The sequence below is a fragment of the Cavia porcellus genome, unplaced genomic scaffold (genome assembly GCF_034190915.1).
Source record: "Cavia porcellus strain 051 isolate PalLab524CR breed Dunkin Hartley unplaced genomic scaffold, mCavPor4.1 scaffold_11, whole genome shotgun sequence".
In the NCBI taxonomy this organism is placed as follows: Eukaryota; Metazoa; Chordata; class Mammalia; order Rodentia; family Caviidae; genus Cavia; species Cavia porcellus.
The window spans coordinates 26,252,942-26,272,699 of record NW_026947494.1 but is presented as its reverse complement, the minus strand read 5'-3'; the positions used below and the strand labels follow the sequence as shown (position 1 = coordinate 26,272,699).

Sequence of the window (19,758 nt, the reverse complement as noted above, 5' to 3'; positions counted from 1 at the left end):
AAATGTTAGCGAGGAGAACTCAGCGTTAGATGGTGGAATATTCCAGTGGCCTAAGGGGTCTGTTAGCTGGACAGGCATTTAGAAATCCCTGTTTACATGCTAAGGTTTGTTTCGTCGTTTTAAACTTTCCGTTTTTTCCTTTCCTCTGGCAAAGTCACAGAATGTCCTTCCACCCAGGACGAGGGTGTCCCCGAGGGCGAGGAGGACATGGAGCCAGACCCTCAGCACCAGCCTTCAGACCTCAAAATCTGCGGCTGCTTCACCCTCAGCAGCCTCCTGTGCAATATCAGTATGAACCTCCAAGTGCGCCATCCACCAACTTCTCCAACTCTCCAGCACCCAATTTTCTGCCTCCGCGACCAGACTTTGTACCCTTCCCTCCGCCGATGCCTCCATCAGCACAAGGCCCTCTGCCCCCCTGCCCCATCAGGCCCCCTTTCCCCAACCACCAGATGAGGCACCCGTTCCCAGTGCCCCCCTGCTTCCCACCCATGCCCCCTCCGATGCCTTGTCCTAACAACCCTCCGGTCCCTGGAGCACCTCCTGGACAAGGCACTTTCCCCTTCATGGTGCCCCCTCCTTCCATGCCCCACCCTCCGCCCCCTCCAGTCATGCCACAGCAGGTCAATTATCAGTACCCACCGGGGTACTCACACCACAATTTCCCACCTCCCAATTTCAACAGTTTCCAGAACAATCCCAGTTCTTTCCCGCCCAGCGCTAACAACAGCAGTAGCCCTCATTTTAGGCATCTCCCTCCTTACCCACTGCCAAAGGCTCCCAGTGAGCGGAGGTCCCCAGAAAGGCTCAAGCACTATGATGATCACAGGCACCGAGATCACAGAGATCACAGTCACGGGCGAGGTGAGAGGCATCGGTCCCTGGATCGGCGAGAGCGAGGCCGCAGCCCCGACAGGAGGAGACCAGACAGCCGCTACCGCTCGGATTATGACCGAGGGAGGACACCGTCCCGCCACCGCAGCTACGAGCGCAGCAGGTAAAACCCCACGGCAGTTCTGTGTCCATCAGCAGAGGCCCCACCCAGTCCATTCCCACTCTCCTGCACCCCAAGCAAAAATTTGTATATTTCTCCCTGTGAAAGGAAAGAAAGAACATTTTGGTCCCAGTTTTCAGGAGAAAGGCAAAACTCACATGTAAGTAAGTTGACGTCAAGAAAAAACAGTTGAGAAGCTTTCCAAAATTACCAGTGTAGATTCAATTATATAAACCTTTTACTCTGCATAATACACTTGACATTCAGTCATGATGATCCCGTGACGTGGAAGGTCTTATGTTATTCTTATGTTGTCAGAGATTCCATTAGGTTCGGTACAATCATCATGTCAGTACAACATTTTGAGTTATTTTGGAATTGGTGGCATGTATATGTTGTCATTTGAGAATCAAAACTAGTAGTTCACAAGCAGAGCTTGCCTTCTGATTTTTAGGGGACATGGAAGTTTATTATGCATTGTTGCTTATTTGCTTAGTTTCTTTGTAAAAAGAAGTTATTAGTTACATGTTATTATAGTTACAGTTTTCAAAATAGCATTTGGTTTAATTTTGTTGCATGGAAATGTACTCATACTAAGGAAAGTTGTCTTTGAAATTTGTAGCTCTATTCTAGAGTTATATTTGTTTTTTTCAAAAACTAAATTTCTGTAAGCATAAGTGAAAGTTTTGAGCAGGCACCTGGGACTCTAGGTGGCTTCTAGAAATACCCTGAAGTCCCTTGCATAGTTTTACTGTTCCTATTGGAAGCTTGTGACATATTTTCAATGAGGTGGGTGTGAATTTGTGACCTAAAAGCCAAGAATGTCTGGCTTATATGAAAAATAAAAAGACACATAATCATTGTGGCTTGTTTATACTGCTAGTGAACTACCCGAAGATTCGAGGCCCCCAGTCCAGTTGTCAGCCTATTAACAGTGTGGCTTTCCCCTCTGGTGTGTCCAAATTCTCCATCTTGGGGAGATTGTGTGAAAGGTGCTTGTGCTCTCAGACCAGGCACTGCCCTTGCGGGGTGGTGGGGAGCTGGTCTTAGTTCCTGTTGTGAATCCACAGCTGCTTAGAGGCATCCATTCATGTCTTGCTGTTCACGCTTCCATCCGGCTCAATTGATTTACATCTACCTGAGTTTTTGTCAGTACAGTGACTGGTAGTAATTGTGTTCTGTCCTGAAGAGAGTGACTGATCTTTGGAGGTTGGAAGCTGGAAGGTGACAAGGGAGAGTGTCTTGTGAGATGATTCACTTCTGAGGGGTCAAGGATTGGTAGCCTTTTAAAAACCTTTCACTATGAACTATTCTGTGATGGACTGGTTGGCAAAGGCCTGTCACAGTTTATTTTACAGGTTTGTGATGAAAATCTAAACTTGAAAACATTTGTAAATAGTTTCTTTAAGCATTCAAGTGATTGTTAATTTATGTCTCTGGGAAAATATTTTGCTGTAGACATTCTAGATAGATGGTATGCGCCCCTCTGTATTTTGAGGTCCTGTCATTAGAGGTGTTTGTCAGGGCTCTGTTGTGGATCTAATTCTTCCTGCCAGGCTTCAACTTTCCATTCTGTGTTTGAAAAAACTCGAATGTGCTGTAAACTGAGGATTTACCAGTAACGGCAATTGAATGCCACAGTCTGTTGTACTGAACCATGCTCCTGCACTGTGAAACATCTCTGATTTTCTCAAATGGCATTTAACTGTATTGCAGTTTTTTGGTTGTTGTTGTTTGTACCAGGAATCAAACTCATGACCTTGGGCTTGCTTGGCAGTCATTTTTTTTTTTTTTTTAATAATAAATACACTTAGGATATTTGCCCTGAATCTGCCCTGGTGATCCAGCTGTGTTATAATCAAATACAGGGCAAATGAAGTCCTACCATAACTACTAAAAGTGTATCGAGAAAACCCGAAACTCGCCAGGCTGGTCCACTGGATTGCATCAAGCTTATGTGCATTTTATATTCTGTCCTTCACTCTTTCTCACTCTGCTTCTTAGTGCAAGCAAATCTATCTTTTTACAAATTCCATGTTCTTTCTTTTTCTTCTCTTGCACATATGGTCAGGTAACAATTGGAAGATTGCTTGAGAGGAAACTGAATGTATGTATTTGCTACCGTAAAAGATCCAGCTGCCCTAGGGAATGGGAAGTGTGGGTGGCCGGTGCAGTGCACTGAGAGCGCCGTCCTGCAGCGTGGTGAGGGGCGCGTGCTGGGCATCACCCAGCTGAGTGAAGCCAGCTCATGTGTTTTCCACCGCTGTCCTGGTGATAGCCACTGTGTAGCCATGGGAGAGCTAGCATGATGGACCTAAGGAACATCTTAGTGCCTGCAAACAAGGAAGAAACGTTAAAAGTAACACTGAGATCGGTTTTCTGGCTTTAGATTGGATTTATAGTGTTGGTCATGTGATTTCCATCCACATTAGTCTTTTCCATTTCTACCCACACTTAGGTAGTAGCAGTTATGGTTCAAAGTGTTGTTGTTGTTGTTACTGTTATTTTGGTGACTGCAGGACTTTGTGTAGCTAGGCATATACTCTACCACTGAGCTATATTCCCAGCCTTTTAAAAGTTTTTTTATTTTGAGATAGAGGCTTATTGAGTTGCCCAGGCTGGCCGTACACTGGAGACCCTTCTGCCTCAGCCTCTCCAGAAGCTGAGATTTCAGGGTACCATGTCTGTCAACAGTTTTATTCTCAAATGTGAAGTCCTGTTGTCTAGGTGTAAAAATCAAAGGAAACCGCAAGAGCATCCTCTATTTAGAGTTTGTATTTGGAAATGCAGGCAGTCATTCTCTTTTAGCAACAGTCACATTAAATCATTGACATGTGGCACCATTCACTAATTTTTATAGTTGAAATTTACTACCTAAATGTAAACTAGGATTTTAGAGAAATATCAGATGAAGAAGGTAAAATCCGTATTGTTTTATTTTGGGGAGCTTGTATGTACCAGAGATTTGTACATATGTCAAGAGCATATTATTCAAAGGAATCTTTTTTTAATTTTTAAAAATTTTTTGTTAGTGCATGTTTGTAGTCCATAATGATTACCTTTATTCTGGGGCTTTTTCTGAGAGTAGGAATCTTTAGGAAAATCTGTAGAATCTTCATTTCTGAGCAGTTACTATTCTGATCAGTTTTGTAAGTTTTGTTTTCAGTATATTGACATTTCTTCTATTTGGATATTTTTTTGGGGAGGTTGTTGTTGTTTGTTGTTTTGAGACAGGATCTTACACTGTAGCCCAAGCAGTTTTGAACTTACGTAGCCCAAGGTGGCCCAAACTTGTGGTCTTCCTGCCTAAGCCTCTCGAGCACTCAGATGTAGGTGTGTGCCACTGTGGCTGATAGTTGAGGGATAATTTTGAGTTTAGACATTTTGTAGTCTTTTTGCTCATCTCTAACCTGAAAAATCCAAATCCAAAATGTCTCTAAAACCTTTTGAGCATCTGAATAATGCATAAATAGCTTTAGATTTTTGAACATTTTCAGATTTTCAAATTAGGTATCCCTAATATTCCCAAATATCCTAAATATTCCAAAGTCCAAAAAACTTTGAAATGTGAAACACTTCTGGTCCCAGCATTTGCATAAGTAATACTAAACCTGTATAGCATTTCCCCAATTCTAGCATTGTTTGGTTACTTATCTTGATTTGTAGTTCTGATTAAAATACACTTGAGTTCACCTTTTTATTTCAGAGCTTCATTGTATTATTAAACAGACTCAGAAGCTATTATTATTGCTGTTGTTTTTGTTGTTTTGAGACAGAGACTTGCTCTGTAGTTCAGCCTGGTCTTAAACTCGCTGTGTATCTCAGAATGGCCTTGAACTCACAGGGCTCCTCCTTAACCTCCCAAATGTTGAATTACAAGTGTGCACCATCACAGTGGCATATTATTATTTTTTTATTCTTTTGGTTTTTTTGAGGCAGAGTCTCACTAAGCAGTGCAAGCTGGCCTTGAATTCATTTACGTAGACCAGGCTGGCCTCAAACTTGTAGTGATCCTCCTGCCTCAGTCTCTTAAGTGTGGGGATTAGAGGTGTGAACTACCACCCTTAGCTGAAGCTATTATTATTGTTATTATTATTATTATTATATTCCTGTTTTACACTGGAAGGCTTTGAGATTCCCTACATTTTACACTGGGCAAACCCAACATTTCTAGTCAGGGTTTTTCCCCAGGTAAAAGTAGTATTCAAGTGACTTAATTTGGTTGCATCACAATCTGGTAACTTTTAAACCTGCAATCCAGGCCTGTAAAAAGTGTAAGCGTATTTTGCATTTTAGAACCTTGTCCTAATTTTTATTACTATAAAGGCTTGCATCTGCATTTATTTGATGGATAAATAGGGTTTTCTAGAAATCAGTAAGCAGGAGAGACCTTTAAAGTATTTGCTGTAGGTTATATAATCAAAGATTGGCTGGTCGGAAGGTCTTGAGAGAAGGTTGTGATAGAATTCCTTTTATTGCTTAGCATCAAGTATGACTTCTTTCTCTAAAGCAAATAGCAAAAACTGTCCAAGCTAGTTAACTTTTGTAAGGAGAAAAGCTCTTTTATCCTCTAAAATTAAGAAGGAATAAAAATGTCCCCTAGTGAATAGTACCTGAAGACTTGTTAGGTATGGTCTATTTATTTAGGAGATAAATTCAGTGCAAAGATGGTGTTTTTGAGCCTTTCTGTTGAAAACAGCTCTGTGTATTAATTTCTTTAAGAGAGCGGGAACGTGAGAGACACAGGCACCGTGACAGCCGACGATCACCGTCTCTGGAAAAGTCGTACAAAAAGGAGTATAAGAGATCTGGAAGGTAAGCAGGGGGTTGACATTAAAAGTAGTTGCAGGATTATTCATGTCCTTGAATTCAGGTTTTATGCTTGTGTAAAGTACCTGCTATGTCTTGGTAATCACTCAGAGTCTGGCCAGGATGGCCGGTGTAATAAAGCTAAAATAGCCAGCACTTCAAAGTTTACTTTCCGGTTTTATGGATTATGCACGAGGAAAAGCTTGATCAATTTATGAAAATTAGAAATTATATAAGCCACCTTATTTGACAATAATGATACAAAACTATACATTCGTAATTCAAGGTATCTTAAAAAACCTTGAATTCAAAATTATGCTCTTAAATTTATTTTGGGAAAAAAACAAAACTATAGTTAGCTTTTCTTTAGAAAAATGACATCAAGATTGCTGTAATCCAAAACCAACTCTCTGTCTAGAATTAAAGGAAGTTCATTGTCTTCTGTAGTGGTGACCAAGAGCCGCATTCTGGAATCTGAGACATTTAGGGTCATTTATTACCTCTCCCAACTTCGTTATTGGGCAGAGTTAGCCAACATTTTTAAGCCTCCATGTCTTTATTTATAAAATAAGAGGAGTCGTATTTACCTTATTAAGTGGTGAAGGCTCAGTGAGATGGTACACATTAAACACTGAGAACAAGGCCTAATGTCATTGTCAAATAAATGGTAATTATTATCTGAGCACTGCACTGATCTTTAAAAATTGGTAGACTATAAGAAAAATAGAAAAAGGCATTTAAATGTATAATAAATAAATGAGATTGAAAGAAAACTACAACAATACAACTGTATTTAAAGGTAAAATTTATTTATTTACAAATAATTGCAAGGATTGGTTCTTTGAAGAACCATGGGGAAGACAGTGGTGTGTGTGTGCAGCTTGCAGCATGGAGAATGTTCCAAGAGGGGCAGCCCCAGCTGGGAAATCCGTTTGAAAGTCTTCTGTAGTAATCCAGACCAGAAATGACCGGCCTGGACCAGGCCAGTGACAGTGGCGATGGGGAAGGTAGCCATCGTGGACGTATTGGTGGTGTTTATGAAACAGGTGGTTGGGACTCAATGACTGATCAGATGTGTCAGGGAAAGGAGACCTGAGTGGTCGCCTGAGATCTGGTGTTCATTATTGTGTGTGGGAGACACTGATAGAGAGGTAAGAGGCGGAGTTCAGTGTGGGCTGTGTGGATTTTGAGGATCTGCCAGACGAGCAGACAGAACTGTGCAGTAGTTAATTGGATATTCAGACATAAAATTTAAGAGTAGAGCTCCCGGCCCAAGTATTAAATGCTAGATGAGATTAGCCATAAGGAGTGAGAAGAGGCCCTGAGGACAGGAGACAGGGGGAAGCAGGATATTGTTTTGGTGGACATCGTTGAGGACGTGTTTAAGGTTGATGATTGTTAATGTAAAGGTGCTGGGAATCTCTTCTCCAATGCCTGAGAGCTTGGGGAGAAGGCAGTCTTGGATTTTCTGTGTTATAAAAAATGAAGTAAATGAAAAAATAAAAATTAGAGATGTATGTATTGTAAGGTTGAGAAAGTTAGCAGTTAGGTGTGGGTGCATTGTTAAGAGGAAACAATGAAATTTTGGATTTTGAAGTTTGAAGTGCCTGAGATACGTTTAAAAAAAAGATACTTCTGTTTTAGAATGCCCTTCTCAAAATGTTTAATTATTCGATAGTCACAGCTGATGACCAGATGATCATCTGTCATTCATGATATGAATATAAAGGAGAGGATGGATGTCTTTTGCCCTGTGTTTCTTGAAACCTATAGTAATAATAGTTGAGTATTTGGGGAGATTTGCTTTTTGAACATATCAAAACATCTGTGTTGACCCTATTAGCATTTAATTTCCTCTTTAGAGTTTTATGATATCTGATAAATGAGTGATTTCCAAGGTCATTTTCCACCTTTGTAGGGATGTTATTGTCTGCCTTTTGGGGTTCACTGGAGGATTAAATGAAAGAACTTCAGTAAAACGCTCAGCAGAGTGTCAGGCTCATAGCACTAACTACTCCCCCATCAAAACAAAACAAAAAAAGCCACAAGGAGCTAAGTTGATAGCTTTATAAATACCAAGAAACAGTACCTAGTTAGGAAAGCAAATTAGATTCACTGCCAAACTAATTGAAATTAAATCTCATAGTAAACTTCAGAAATACATAGTACAGTGGGTAGAAAACTAAAAAATGTAGCTGAAAACAAAGAGGGTGGTGTAAATTGAGGGCATGTCATATTCTTGTAGTGAAAGATTGTCTTGTTTTTTGTTTTGTGTTTTTTGTTTTTTGAGACAGTGTCTCACTATACTTTAGGCTGGCTTTGAACTCACTATGAAGCCCAAGCTGCTAGCCTCAACCTCATGGCAATCCTTCTGCCTCAGCCTCCCAAGTGCTGGGATTGCAGGAATACAGCACCAAACCCAGTTAAGACTGGTCTTGAAAACACCAATTTTCTTCAAAATAATCTCCAATTTTAGTGAAACTTCAGTTGCAGAAGTCTGAATTTAGAGCTCTTTAATTTTCTTTGGAATAGTAGTTAAGCTGGTGAAGGAACACAATAATGAAGGAATATTTTAGTAATAAATGTTTAGGAAGTATATAGTAATTTTAAAAATTTGATAAGGTTATGAATAGATCAGTGAAACATTAATATGTTTAGATATTTCTGCCTTCTTGAAGAGACTGAGTAACAAAATTTAATGTAAAGAGAAATAAATATAAACATAGCTTTGGAATGGGAAAAGATTTGCAAGTAAAACACTGAGGCAGAAAGCATGAAGAAAAAGATCTTGAGATTTAGCTTTATAAAAGTTACATATAAAGATAAATTATATTAAAAAGGAAAACAAAGCTCAATGTAATGGCATATGCCTGTAAAACCAGCACTTTGGGAGGACAAGGCAGTAGGTCACAGTTTAATGATTTAAGGGAGATTCTGTCTCAAAATAAAAACTAAAAGGGGTGGGGTGTAGCTCAGTACAAAGGCCCTGGGCTCAGTCCTGTGTACTGCTAAAATAAACATCTCCCCAGAACTTACAATATAAATGACAGAAAATAGGTGTTGTGTTAATAAAAAGTCTTCCAATAGGTTTTTAAAAATATTGCAATTCTAATACAAAAATATTGGCATAGCTTTTGACTGAGGTGTTCACAAAAATGACATGAAATATATTCATGTCATAGTGGTAAAAAATTGCAAATGAAATTACTTTTTCATGAGAATGGTAAAGATTAAAATAAACCACATTGATGGGATGTGGATATGGAAACTTATATATGGTTTCAGTGATGTCTAAATGGAGAGTGGCCACAACAACATGTATACACTGGAAAATAATCACAAAGAATGCAGTGTGTTCTTGGTAGCATTGTCTATGGTCTGGGGAGAATGTTAAACTAATGATTGTCATCAGATTTTAAAAATTTTCGTATATACTTATAAGAGAATAATGCGTACCAGTTGAAAATGGTTCAAATACAGATGTATTGAAATAGAGAAGAATTCCTGATAAACTATTGATTGAATAAGGAGGCCAAGACTGTAGAGTTAAAGAATATGTGTGTGTATATATATATATATATATTCATATTCATAAAACATTTATGAAATATATATTCATATATATTTTCAATATATATTCATATTCAATATATATTCATATTCATAAAACATTTATGAAATACTGTTCTGGATGATTTTTATTTATTTTATGCTTTGTTTTTCTACAGTGAACCTATTTTACTCTGACAGTCTTTTTGGTAACAAAACAAATCACTCATGTTGTAATACATGTGTTCAAAAATATATACATAAAGCAGTATGTATGATCTTCCTAATCTCTCCTATTAAAAGCGTGTGCGCACATCTGCGTGCACACACACACACACACACACACACACACACAAATCCCAAAGTCTGGGAAAGAGGAGATTCCGGACAGTTACACCAGACATCTGCAGACCTGGAGTAGAAGTTGCTGGAGCCATAAACTGACCCGGACCCTGGAGTGGTGTTTGTTGCAGGAGGCTCTGAGATGGCCATAGAGGCTGCAGTCTTTCAAGGATTTTCCTTTCGGGCTTTCTCTAATGTTAGAGGTTATTGGCAGAGTTGATGAAAGTAGTTAATTTATGACTTTGCTCCGGATGTGAACATTCTTGGATGGTAGTAACTTTGCTGGTGAGGTTGTCGTGGCTGCCAGCCAGTCTAATGAACCAGTGATTTTCCTGAGCTGGCTTCTCAAGATCTGTATGTTCTCCCTAAATTTCTTGAGCTTAAATTAAAATCTGTCCTATAGTTTACTGTCCAAGTGCATCCTAGGGTGATCTTTTTTCAGTTTTCAAGCCCCAGGAATCCAAGGAGGCAACAGATTTTTTTTGTTCTTTTTAGGGATGAGAATTAACCAGTGATTTGGTTCACCAAGTAGCAGTACTCACGTTTGGAGTTCCCAAGGTTATTTCGGGATGATAGAACTGGCCTTTGGGTCATAATCCTCAGGCTAAGTTTGTGGCCAAGAGGAGACCATGTTTTATGAAGTCTGTTCTCTTTTATTCCTGGCAAAGCAAGATATGGAAGATTCAGAACAAGTATTCTCATTGCTGAACTTGTCCACATGGAGACTTCCAGATGTTCCCCAAATATCTTTCTCTTGTAGGAGTTATGGTTTACCAGTTGTTCCTGAACCTGCTGGATGTGCACCAGAACTACCTGGGGAGATTAGTAAAAATACAGATTCTTGGGCCCCACCCCCGGAGATTGTGAATCAGTAAGTAGATCTCGGGTAGGGCCTGGGAATTTGTATTTTTCAACAAGTAAACTTCAGGTGATTCTGATGCTACCAGACTGGTGTTTGGGAATTGCTGTTTTCCTAGAAAGAAATATGGTGGATTGGCATGGCACTTGTAAATAGTTTATGCAGTAGGTGAGTGTTTTTAACAGCTGACCTTCTTCATTCCCTTTTGAAGTCGCTCCCCAAGCAGGGAGAAGAAGAGAGCTCGCTGGGAGGAGGAAAAAGACAGATGGAGTGATAGCCAGGGCTCAGGCAAAGAGAAGAACTATACTTCAGTCAAGGAAAAAGAGCCAGAGGAAACACTGCCAGACAAAAATGAAGAGGAAGATGAAGAACTTCTTAAACCTGTGTGGATTCGATGTACCCATTCAGAAAACTACTACTCCAATGACCCTATGGACCAGGTGGTAGGTGTGAAGCAGGAGAGAAGCTGTAGCCAGGGTTTCACCACCGTGGCACAAGTGGCACTTTAGGCCGGATAATTCTCGGCTGGGGCTGCCCTGTGTATTGGAGGATGTTGAGCAGCATCTCTGGGCCGTACCCATTAGATGCCAGTGGCACCTGCTCCTGTGGTGACAACCACAAATATCTCCAAATATCATCACATGTTCCTGGGAGGGAATCTCCCTCTGTTGGAGATCGGTGTGCTAAAAAACCATAGACCAAGAGTGTAGTAGGTTAAATGAATATCTGTTCTGCAGTTTTTATGTCCCGCATAGTCTTGACAGTTTCATAAACTCTTACCTGTCACTCGTTTATGCAGTCTGTGGTATATACTTAATGTGTACATGTGTTTTTCTCCCAAAGTGGGAAATAAGGAAAAACTTGAGTTTGTCTTGCTGAATGTGTTTTTGATCCAGCCGGTTACCAGTGTGTGAAGTCCCCTACCATGTTGGTTGGTCTGGGGAAGGACAGCCTCTGTCACCTTCTGGGGTTCCAAGGACTTTGAGCACTGGCTGCTGGAGATGGGGCTCGTGGATCTCTGTCTCTGCAGCTGACAGTGCTGCCATGGTGCTCCCCACAGCCTCCGGCACACTTGCTTCTCTTTTCTTTCTTTCTTTCTTTCTTTTTTTTTTTTTTTGGTACTGAGGATTGAACTCATGACGTCGCGTTTGCCAAGCAGGCACTTATGCCACTGAGCTAAACCCCCGGCCCCTTGCTTCTCTTTTCTTTCTTACATCTTTATTTAATGTTTTGTCATTTTCTCTTTTCCCTTTTCCCTGTAGGTGTTAACTTGCATCCCATTAATATGAGCACATTTGTCACAGGATAGACAAATAACAGTGTTTACTGAAACATTGGATGAGTGAAGGAATGACTGCCTACAGAATAAGGGCGTAAGAAGTTGGAGAGGTTGGATTTAGTGCATGATGTTAGCTAAGAAATGTCCAAAATTAAGCTGTTTAACGTTGGAGTTACATCTCAATAACCCATTATACATTGAAAATATTGCAGTTTTTTTTTTTTTTTTTTTTTTTTTGTCTTTTTGAGACAGGGTCTCACTATGCAGTTCAGGCTCGTCTTGAACTCATAACGATGTTCCTGCCTCAGCATCCTAAGTGCTGGGATTACAGGTGTGTGCCACTACGCCCAGCACTAAATACATTTAATACTTCTAATTTACCAAACATTATAATTGAGTCTACTCTACTTTAAATGTACCTAGAACACTTATATTAGCCAGGCCTTGGGCAAAATATTCCCACACAAGCCTGTTTTACAGTAAAACATTGACTGTCATCTAATTTATTGAGTACTTGTATCCAAAAAATGCCTGCAGCCCAGGAGAGTGCTGTGAGTCCCCACGCGAGGGTGTGGGTGGCTGGAGCTGCAGCTCCGCTGCCATCACGGCAGGAGAATATCACACATCATGTGGCTGATGTGGCAAAGGGTCAAAATCCAAAATTTGAAGTATTGTTTCTACTGAGTATATACTTACTTTTCATACAGTGGAAAAATCCTAAGTACAGAAAGGTCAGTCATTCCATTCGGACCCTCGTCTGTGGGGAACTTCAAAGGAGACTTCCTTGTCTTTGGAAGAAAAGGATTTGAGAAATCTGAGAGTGGTGTGACATTTCCTGTGATGAATGAGAGCAGGCTTGGAGCTGTGTAATACAGTGCGGAGGGCCTCATATGCTGAGCACTCTGTGTTGCTGGAACTTTACTCTGTGCTTCTCATATTACCATAGTTAATTCTCAGCACCTCTTGGCAAGGCGCTGTCAGTGAAGCATGTGATGGTAACCACAATACCTGGCTAGGTGACGTAAAGGAGCCAGTTCTATCATTGTTGTTATTATTTTTGGAATAAAGTGTCTGGAAGGAGACTGACTAGTGTCCCTACTGGCTAGTGGTTCAGTGTTGCTGAGACTCTTGCTGTCTTTCTTGTGCTTCCTGCCCTCCTTCTGGGCCGTTTGTTTGTTTGTTTGTTTTTCGTGTCAAGGGTTGAATCCAAGGGTTTCTCCGTAAGGTATAGCCCTGGCCTATTTTTATTTTTTTATGTTAAGATGGGGTCTTTCTGAGTTGCCCAGACTGAGCTTGAACTTGTGATCCTCCTGCCTGAGCCTCCCAGTGTGCTGGGATTGCAAGTGTGCACCACTGCACCCAGCTCTGCCATGTTCTCCATCGTCCTCCGCAGTCACAGGATGATACAGTACCCTCAGGCATGGCATCCTTGCACACCTGTGTCTGCACCCAGCTTGCGGATGGCACCTCTAGCATCTTGCCTAAGCTTCCCTTACATCCCTTTGCCCAAGATGTGTCACACACCAACCACAAAGACTCACTTTTTTCTGCCAGAACAACATTCTCAAATTGTGTGGCTTAAAACAAGAAACTCATTTATCATTTCACAGCTCTGGAGGTCAAAAGTCCAGTTTGGGTCTCACTGGCTGAATCAAGGTGTCAGATGGGATGTGTTCTTTTCTGGTGTTCTGGAAGAGCTACTTTCTTGTTCACTTGAGTTGTTGACTAGATGGCTGAAGTCCACATTTCCTGTCTTGCTATTGGCTGAGTACTTTCTAGCTCCCGGAATCCGTGTGCTTTCGTTGGCCTGTGGACCCTTTCTGCACCCTGAAGACCAGCACTGAGTGCTTGAGTCCCTCTTTCACTTCGCATGTCTCCTGCTTCTGTTACATCTTTTGCCTTGTTGGCAAACTTGCACTTTTAAGGAATCAACTGAGAAAATCCAGGATGACTTCCCTACCTCAAATTCTATAACCTGTATCCTATCTCAGATCCTTTGTGCGATATAAATTAGGAATTAGAGAATTAGGAAGCAGGTATCTTTGGGTGGAGGGTGGTAGCTCAGTCCAGGACTTCTGACCCTGAGATCTCCAAGAAATCGTGGTTTTGTTAGCTAGGAAGAAGGACAGAATGACTGTCATAGGTGGTGTTATTATTAAAACAAGGATGTCGAAGACGTTGAAGTTCTGAGAGTTTGAACAGGCAAGCTGTTTTTTTCTTACATTGTTAAGCATCTATTAAAATTCCAGTGCAGAGTGGAGGCTGCTAAGCCCCGCAGCCTGACATCTGCCTTTGAGTTTTGTTATCTGTGGCACGGAGAAGGAGGTAAGAGTGTCAGAGCCATCATGGTGTTACTTTCTCAGCACCCAAGAAGACGCCTAAGGAGAGGCAGTTAGCTCTTCTTTTGGGTAGCGGATTTCATGACTTGCCTTAATTTTACTTTTACCCTTGAAAGATCAGGGTTTTACAGTTAGATACTCTGCTAACTAAGAGTATCTAGGTGCTTAAAAGTGATTTTCCGCCTAGAAAGAGAGTGGTAGGTGGGCAGAAGTGGAAGATTTCTTTCAGGAATATGTTACAGAATTCTTCTGTTGTGAGTGTGTATGATTCTTTTACTCTCAGGGTCATAGTTTTTTTTAATGCCTTGTCAAAAGGGCATAGATGGGTAGTTTTAATGTTTCTAAAGGTGTCAAAGTGCATTTTGCTGAAGGCCCTTTCAGCCATATGAGTGTGTGTGTGTGATTCACAGGAGCACTGGACATTTTTTTTTTAGATGTTAACTAAGGGATTGCTTTTAAAAATTCTTTGATTACTTATGAGGGCTTCTGTGTCTTTGATGTCTGTATAATGTATTTCTTCACATCGATCCTTGGTTTTGAAAGGGAGACTCTACTGTAGTTGGAACAAGTAGACTCCGTGACCTGTATGATAAATTCGAGGAAGAGCTGGGGAGTCGGCAGGAAAAAGCCAAGGCTGCCCGGCCACCGTGGGAGCCTCCGAAGACGAAACTGGATGAAGATTTAGGTGGGTGCAAGGCTGAGACCCAGATTCTCTGCTCTGTTATTGCTTCATCCTGGCTGATCGTGACATACGATGGCAAAAGGGCACCATCTAGGCCTTTTGATAAGTCCCAAAGCAAAATGTCTTCTCTTTCAAAACAGCAGCAGAATGTCCTTTGTTTTGTCCTTATTTTTCCTTAGTTACAATCAGTAAAAAGCTCAATAAAAACCAGACCTTTCAAATGTAAAAATTAAGTTAAAACCAGTTGTAAAATATGCTATGCAGAGGTCTCACTTGCAAGGCTTGCTAGCAAATGTGTCTCCGTTCAGAGCAGAAGGGACCAGACCAGGACACAGTGTCTCCCCGAAAGCAGGAAGTTGGCAGCAGCCCTGCCCTTTCCCCTGCCAGCGCTCCTGCACCAGCTGGACAGCAATTGCAGCCCTGATGGAAGAATTACCCGCTCTTTCTACTGTTGTTACCACTTTTTCACATGATGATTGTCTTTTCAAGTGTATATTCTGATGGTCCAAGAAAATGGTGAGGTCTTTCAGGCTGGAAATGCTTTTTACCACTTTGGTTCTTTAGCAGCTGTAAGAGGATGCCGTGTGCACAGGAAACATGCCATAGGCATGTTCTCCGGCCTTCATCTTCTGCCTTCATTGTATCTCACGTGCCAAAAGGCATCTAATCTGTCTGTACCTTGGTTTTTGCACCTATTAAGTAAGGATGATAGTAGTATCTGTGTCATGCACTATACAGAAATGTAACTCGGTAAGTTTTGGATTTTATTACTATGCTGCTACTATATTAATTTCTTGTAAGGATAATCTAACTCCTAGCTTCTTTAAAGATTGTAGTAAAATGTACATAACATAAAATGTATGATCTTTGCCCTTTATTTGTCCACTTCAGTATGGTCCTGTTAGCCCCCAGTTTCCAGGATTTCTGCTTACTGCATGGAAACTTTGTACCCATTTATCAGGAACTCCCTACTGAGCCCCTCACTTTAGACTCTGACAGCCACTTCTCCTTTCTGTCTCTGTGAATTTGACTGCTTCAAGAATCTTACGAGTAGAATTTCACCAGTATTAATCCATTGGTGACTGACTTATTTCACTTAGCATAATTATGTTGATTTTATCCAGTTATTTTCAAAGACTAAAATTTTTATTGCTACTATTAAAAAGAAAAACATAACTTTTCATTGTTGTATTGGTGTCCTTCAGCATGGCAGTGTCAGTGCTTCCCGTCCATCAGCTCGCAGTATTTTTCGGGAGTCCTTGTTTTAGCCGGAGGTCACCTCTGGTCTTAGCTCTGACTTCCCTGCCGTGCTTCTTTATTCCTTTTCTCCTCCCTCCTCGCCAGGCTTCCTGTCTGTCACCCAGAACCCAGTCAGTTGTAGCCTTCCAGGAAATACCACTGATAGTTGTGGATCATGGTGACTCACTCTTCTGAGTTGCCAATACTTTTTCTGTCTTTTTTTTTGTGTGTGTGTGTTCTGGAGATTGAACCCAAGGCCTTAGGGCCGTGTGAATGGCTAGGCAGGTACTACTGCTGTGTTATTTTATCTGCATTTTTCGTTAGGCCTTATTTTCTCTGTAAAAATTTTTGTTTCTCCAAGTAATGACTTAGCATTTTAGGCTGTAAAACTGTATCACATATCAGGATGTTTAGTGTAGAGTGAGCTCTCAAAATTTGCTGGAAGATTAAACGACTGTCCTTATATAGGGAAGTTCAAGTCATTTGAAAGTCCCCACAGAGAACTGCTTTGTAAATCTTTTCTGCTTCTATCATGTTTTTTCCCATCCTCTGTTAGAGAGCTCCAGCGAATCTGAATGTGAGTCCGACGAGGACAGCACCTGTTCCAGTAGCTCAGACTCAGAGGTGTTTGACGTGATTGCAGAAATTAAACGCAAGAAAGCCCACCCCGACCGGCTTCACGATGAGCTTTGGTACAATGACCCAGGCCAGGTACGGGATTTATGCTCTTGCTGTGAAAGCTGCAAACGCACACATTACATTTATGGCTTTGGGTGCAGAAGATACATGTGGGCTGCTACTGAAATGGAGTTTTACTCTCAAGCTCGGATGTCATTTTTTCAGAGCTTACTTTTCTGCTTCAACATTTAGTTCTTAAGTCAAAGCACCAGAGTAGCTGTACTTCAAACTGTAGTTGCCCATGTTTTTACATTCTGCGTTGGGGAGCAGGATAATGTTTCTGCCTCATTAAACTTGCAGTAGAAGAAAGGAGACAAGTGATAGGGGAAAGGAGAGAAGATTCGTAGGATCTTTTAAAACCAGTTCACCTGGAAGGTGCCTTGCTATAAAATACTAAACAAGACAGTCCTATAAAATTTTATTGTCTTTAGTTGGTAACAGTTTCCAGTCCTTATAAGTTCTCTTCCTTGTGAAGCATGTTTGAGCTAATTATATAACAACCAGACCATTTTATTTTTAATTACTATTTGTTTGGAAGTAAAACAATAAAAACAGCATCTTCATAAGTGATTTGTCTTAATACAATACATAGAAAAATAATAAGTACCTCCTACATGATTTATAAGGTAATCTAAATTTATACTTTGTAAATAAATTCATACTATTCTGTATTAATTTAGAGTTGTCTTTTCCTTTGTCTTGTTAAATCATAGCTCTCAAAAGTTTTTGGTAGGATTAGTATGGTTAGAATGACTGAAAAAGAGTATATCGTAGTGCTTTGGACTTGAGCAGAAATGTTTGCAAAATTGCCATTTCTTTTAGAAACATATACAGATTATACCTGGCTTTCTTTTGGAGTAGCTTTCTTGAGTTGTAATTCACATAATACAATGTACAAACAATTTTACAATTGGATTCTTTTGATTACATTCACAGGGCTGCACAACCATTATCACAATTGGTTTTAGAATGTTTTTGTGTAAAGGGAACTTTTTCCCCATAAGCGATCTTTTTAATTGACTGCTTCTTTGCCTGTCAGGAAGCATCCACCTTGATTCCTCTGGATTCCTATCTCTTAGAATTTTCCTGTTTCTATCAGGGCTTTTGTATTGCCTTACTGTTTTGTCTCTTGTACTTGGGTTTGTGTCCTGTGTACAGTTGAGGCTTCTGAAGGGCTGATTCTTGCAGGAGCCCAGACCCGGGTAAAAGAATGTAGGATTTCTGTCTGCGCCCCTGGGAATTAGGGAGTGCTGAGCAATTTCCACAGTTTTCATCCAAACTTATGGCCAGCATTGAGTGTGTTGTGAGTTTTGGTGGAATCTTATTATGTCTCTTATTTGCCAGCTGTTAGCTGAGTAACATCTTAACAATGATTTTTAGAGCTCAGTGTTATATCCCTGCTCTGCCACCTGGTGCTTTAGATTTCTCAAAAGAGTAAAGAAAGTTAAAATTCTTCACTTTAATATTTCTTCTCTGCCTGATTGAGCTATTTTCACTTATATTTCAATTCGGCACAGTGAGTTACAAAGTACAGTGTAAATAGTTGTTGTGCTGTATTATTTAGGAATGGACATAAAAATACCTGTTTATGTTTGGCACATTTATTCTGGGTAAACTCATCAAATTGGCGTTTAAGGCCCTTTGGATTTTGATTTTTGTTCTTTTTTGGTCCTTCACTCACATAATGATGCATCCCATTTATTGTGGTCTGCTGTTGCTGGAACCTAATGTGGGTTTCCTGCCGTCCCTGTACTTCACATGCATGCTGGCATCTTGTGTCATAGGTGTCTTCTTTTCCTGTCCTCTCCAGCCCTTCACTTTTGATTTCTGTGAAGCCTTCCCATGGCAGATTCAGTGACACAACCAATTAAGTGGATTTTCCTTTTCTTTTAAATTAGTGATAGTAAGCATGTGGTTTGTTTTCCTATCTAGAACAAATTTTCTTGAGTACGTGGAACCTCTGCTATTTATCCCCCTCTGATTAGCAGTCACCTTCTATGTAAGAAACATCTAGGATTGCTCACTTTTTGAGTCATGTGGGCAGAATTTGAGCTAGTAAAATGAATTTAGGTGAAGGAAGACTCATTCTAACCTGACTAATGTGGAATGTTTTTGTGGTTCTGGTAGGCATTTTCTTCTCTGTGCTTGAGAATTACCTGAAGTTTTTTCTTTTTAAAACATTTATTCTGGAGGTCACCTTGAAAGCACTCTGTGTGTGTTCCTCCAGAACATAAAGTATGTTTTTTTTTGTGGAGTCATTTTTCTAGAAATAAGTAAAAGGAAAAAAATGTCCCGAAAAAAGGTAGAAGATGGGGTCAAACTGTGTGTTGACATTGATCTTTCCTGCCTGGCTGCATCAATAACTTGGGAATCCAGCATTTTCACACAATTTCCCTTTATCAGACAGGATAGCCAGTTTGCAGCTTTATTGGTTTTGGAACATCTGTTTAGTCTTTCAACTGTGACAGCCTCTTCAGAGCCGTACTCACCACATTAAAGCCCACGGTTTCCGAGGCCTCATCGTGCGTGGTGTGGATTTGCCCCCAATAAAAACAAATTGCATTCTGTTTCCAACAGATGAATGATGGACCACTCTGCAAATGCAGCGCAAAAGCAAGACGCACAGGAATTCGGCACAGCATTTATCCCGGAGAGGAGGTAACAGCTTTGGGTGATGATGTCTGTAAGCACTGAATAACCGGCAGTAGATGGAAGCTGTTGTTGTTCTTTCTTCACTTAATGAAATAATGCCAGCCAAATAGCCTTTTCATATTCATAATAGTCTCGGTCACCGGTGTTACGGAACAACAGTATTTGGTCTTGGTGGTAGGATGAGAAAGTTATTAAGCAAACTTTAAGAAGGTTTGAAAGACTCTTTAAATCAGGCAGTGCTAATTTGATGTGTGTTTTATTGTTTGAGTATTCTAAAAGTGTACATTGTGGTATTTTTTCATGTTTTTATCATGAATGGTTATCAGTTGCCTTTGA

At 40.5% G+C, this 19,758-nt stretch overlaps 1 protein-coding gene across 7 annotated transcripts in view; it reads left to right on the top strand.

Annotated features, from left to right (window-relative positions):
- Drosha (drosha ribonuclease III) overlaps positions 1–19,758 on the top strand; it is a 125,490-nt gene that overhangs the window by 5,724 nt on the left and 100,008 nt on the right. For 3 of the 7 annotated variants that reach the window (XM_063258026.1, XM_063258024.1, XM_063258025.1), the window contains exons 4-10: positions 178–997; positions 5,717–5,809; positions 10,455–10,565; positions 10,765–10,996; positions 14,715–14,856; positions 16,649–16,803; positions 19,348–19,428. In XM_063258026.1, coding sequence (XP_063114096.1) covers positions 178–997; positions 5,717–5,809; positions 10,455–10,565; positions 10,765–10,996; positions 14,715–14,856; positions 16,649–16,803; positions 19,348–19,428 — 1,634 coding nt within the window. Of the gene's footprint in view, positions 1–154; positions 998–5,716; positions 5,810–10,454; positions 10,566–10,764; positions 10,997–14,714; positions 14,857–16,648; positions 16,804–19,347; positions 19,429–19,758 lie in introns of all 7 variants that reach the window. The other 4 variants (XM_005003790.4, XM_063258027.1, XM_063258028.1 and 1 more) reach the window with 4 other exon arrangements.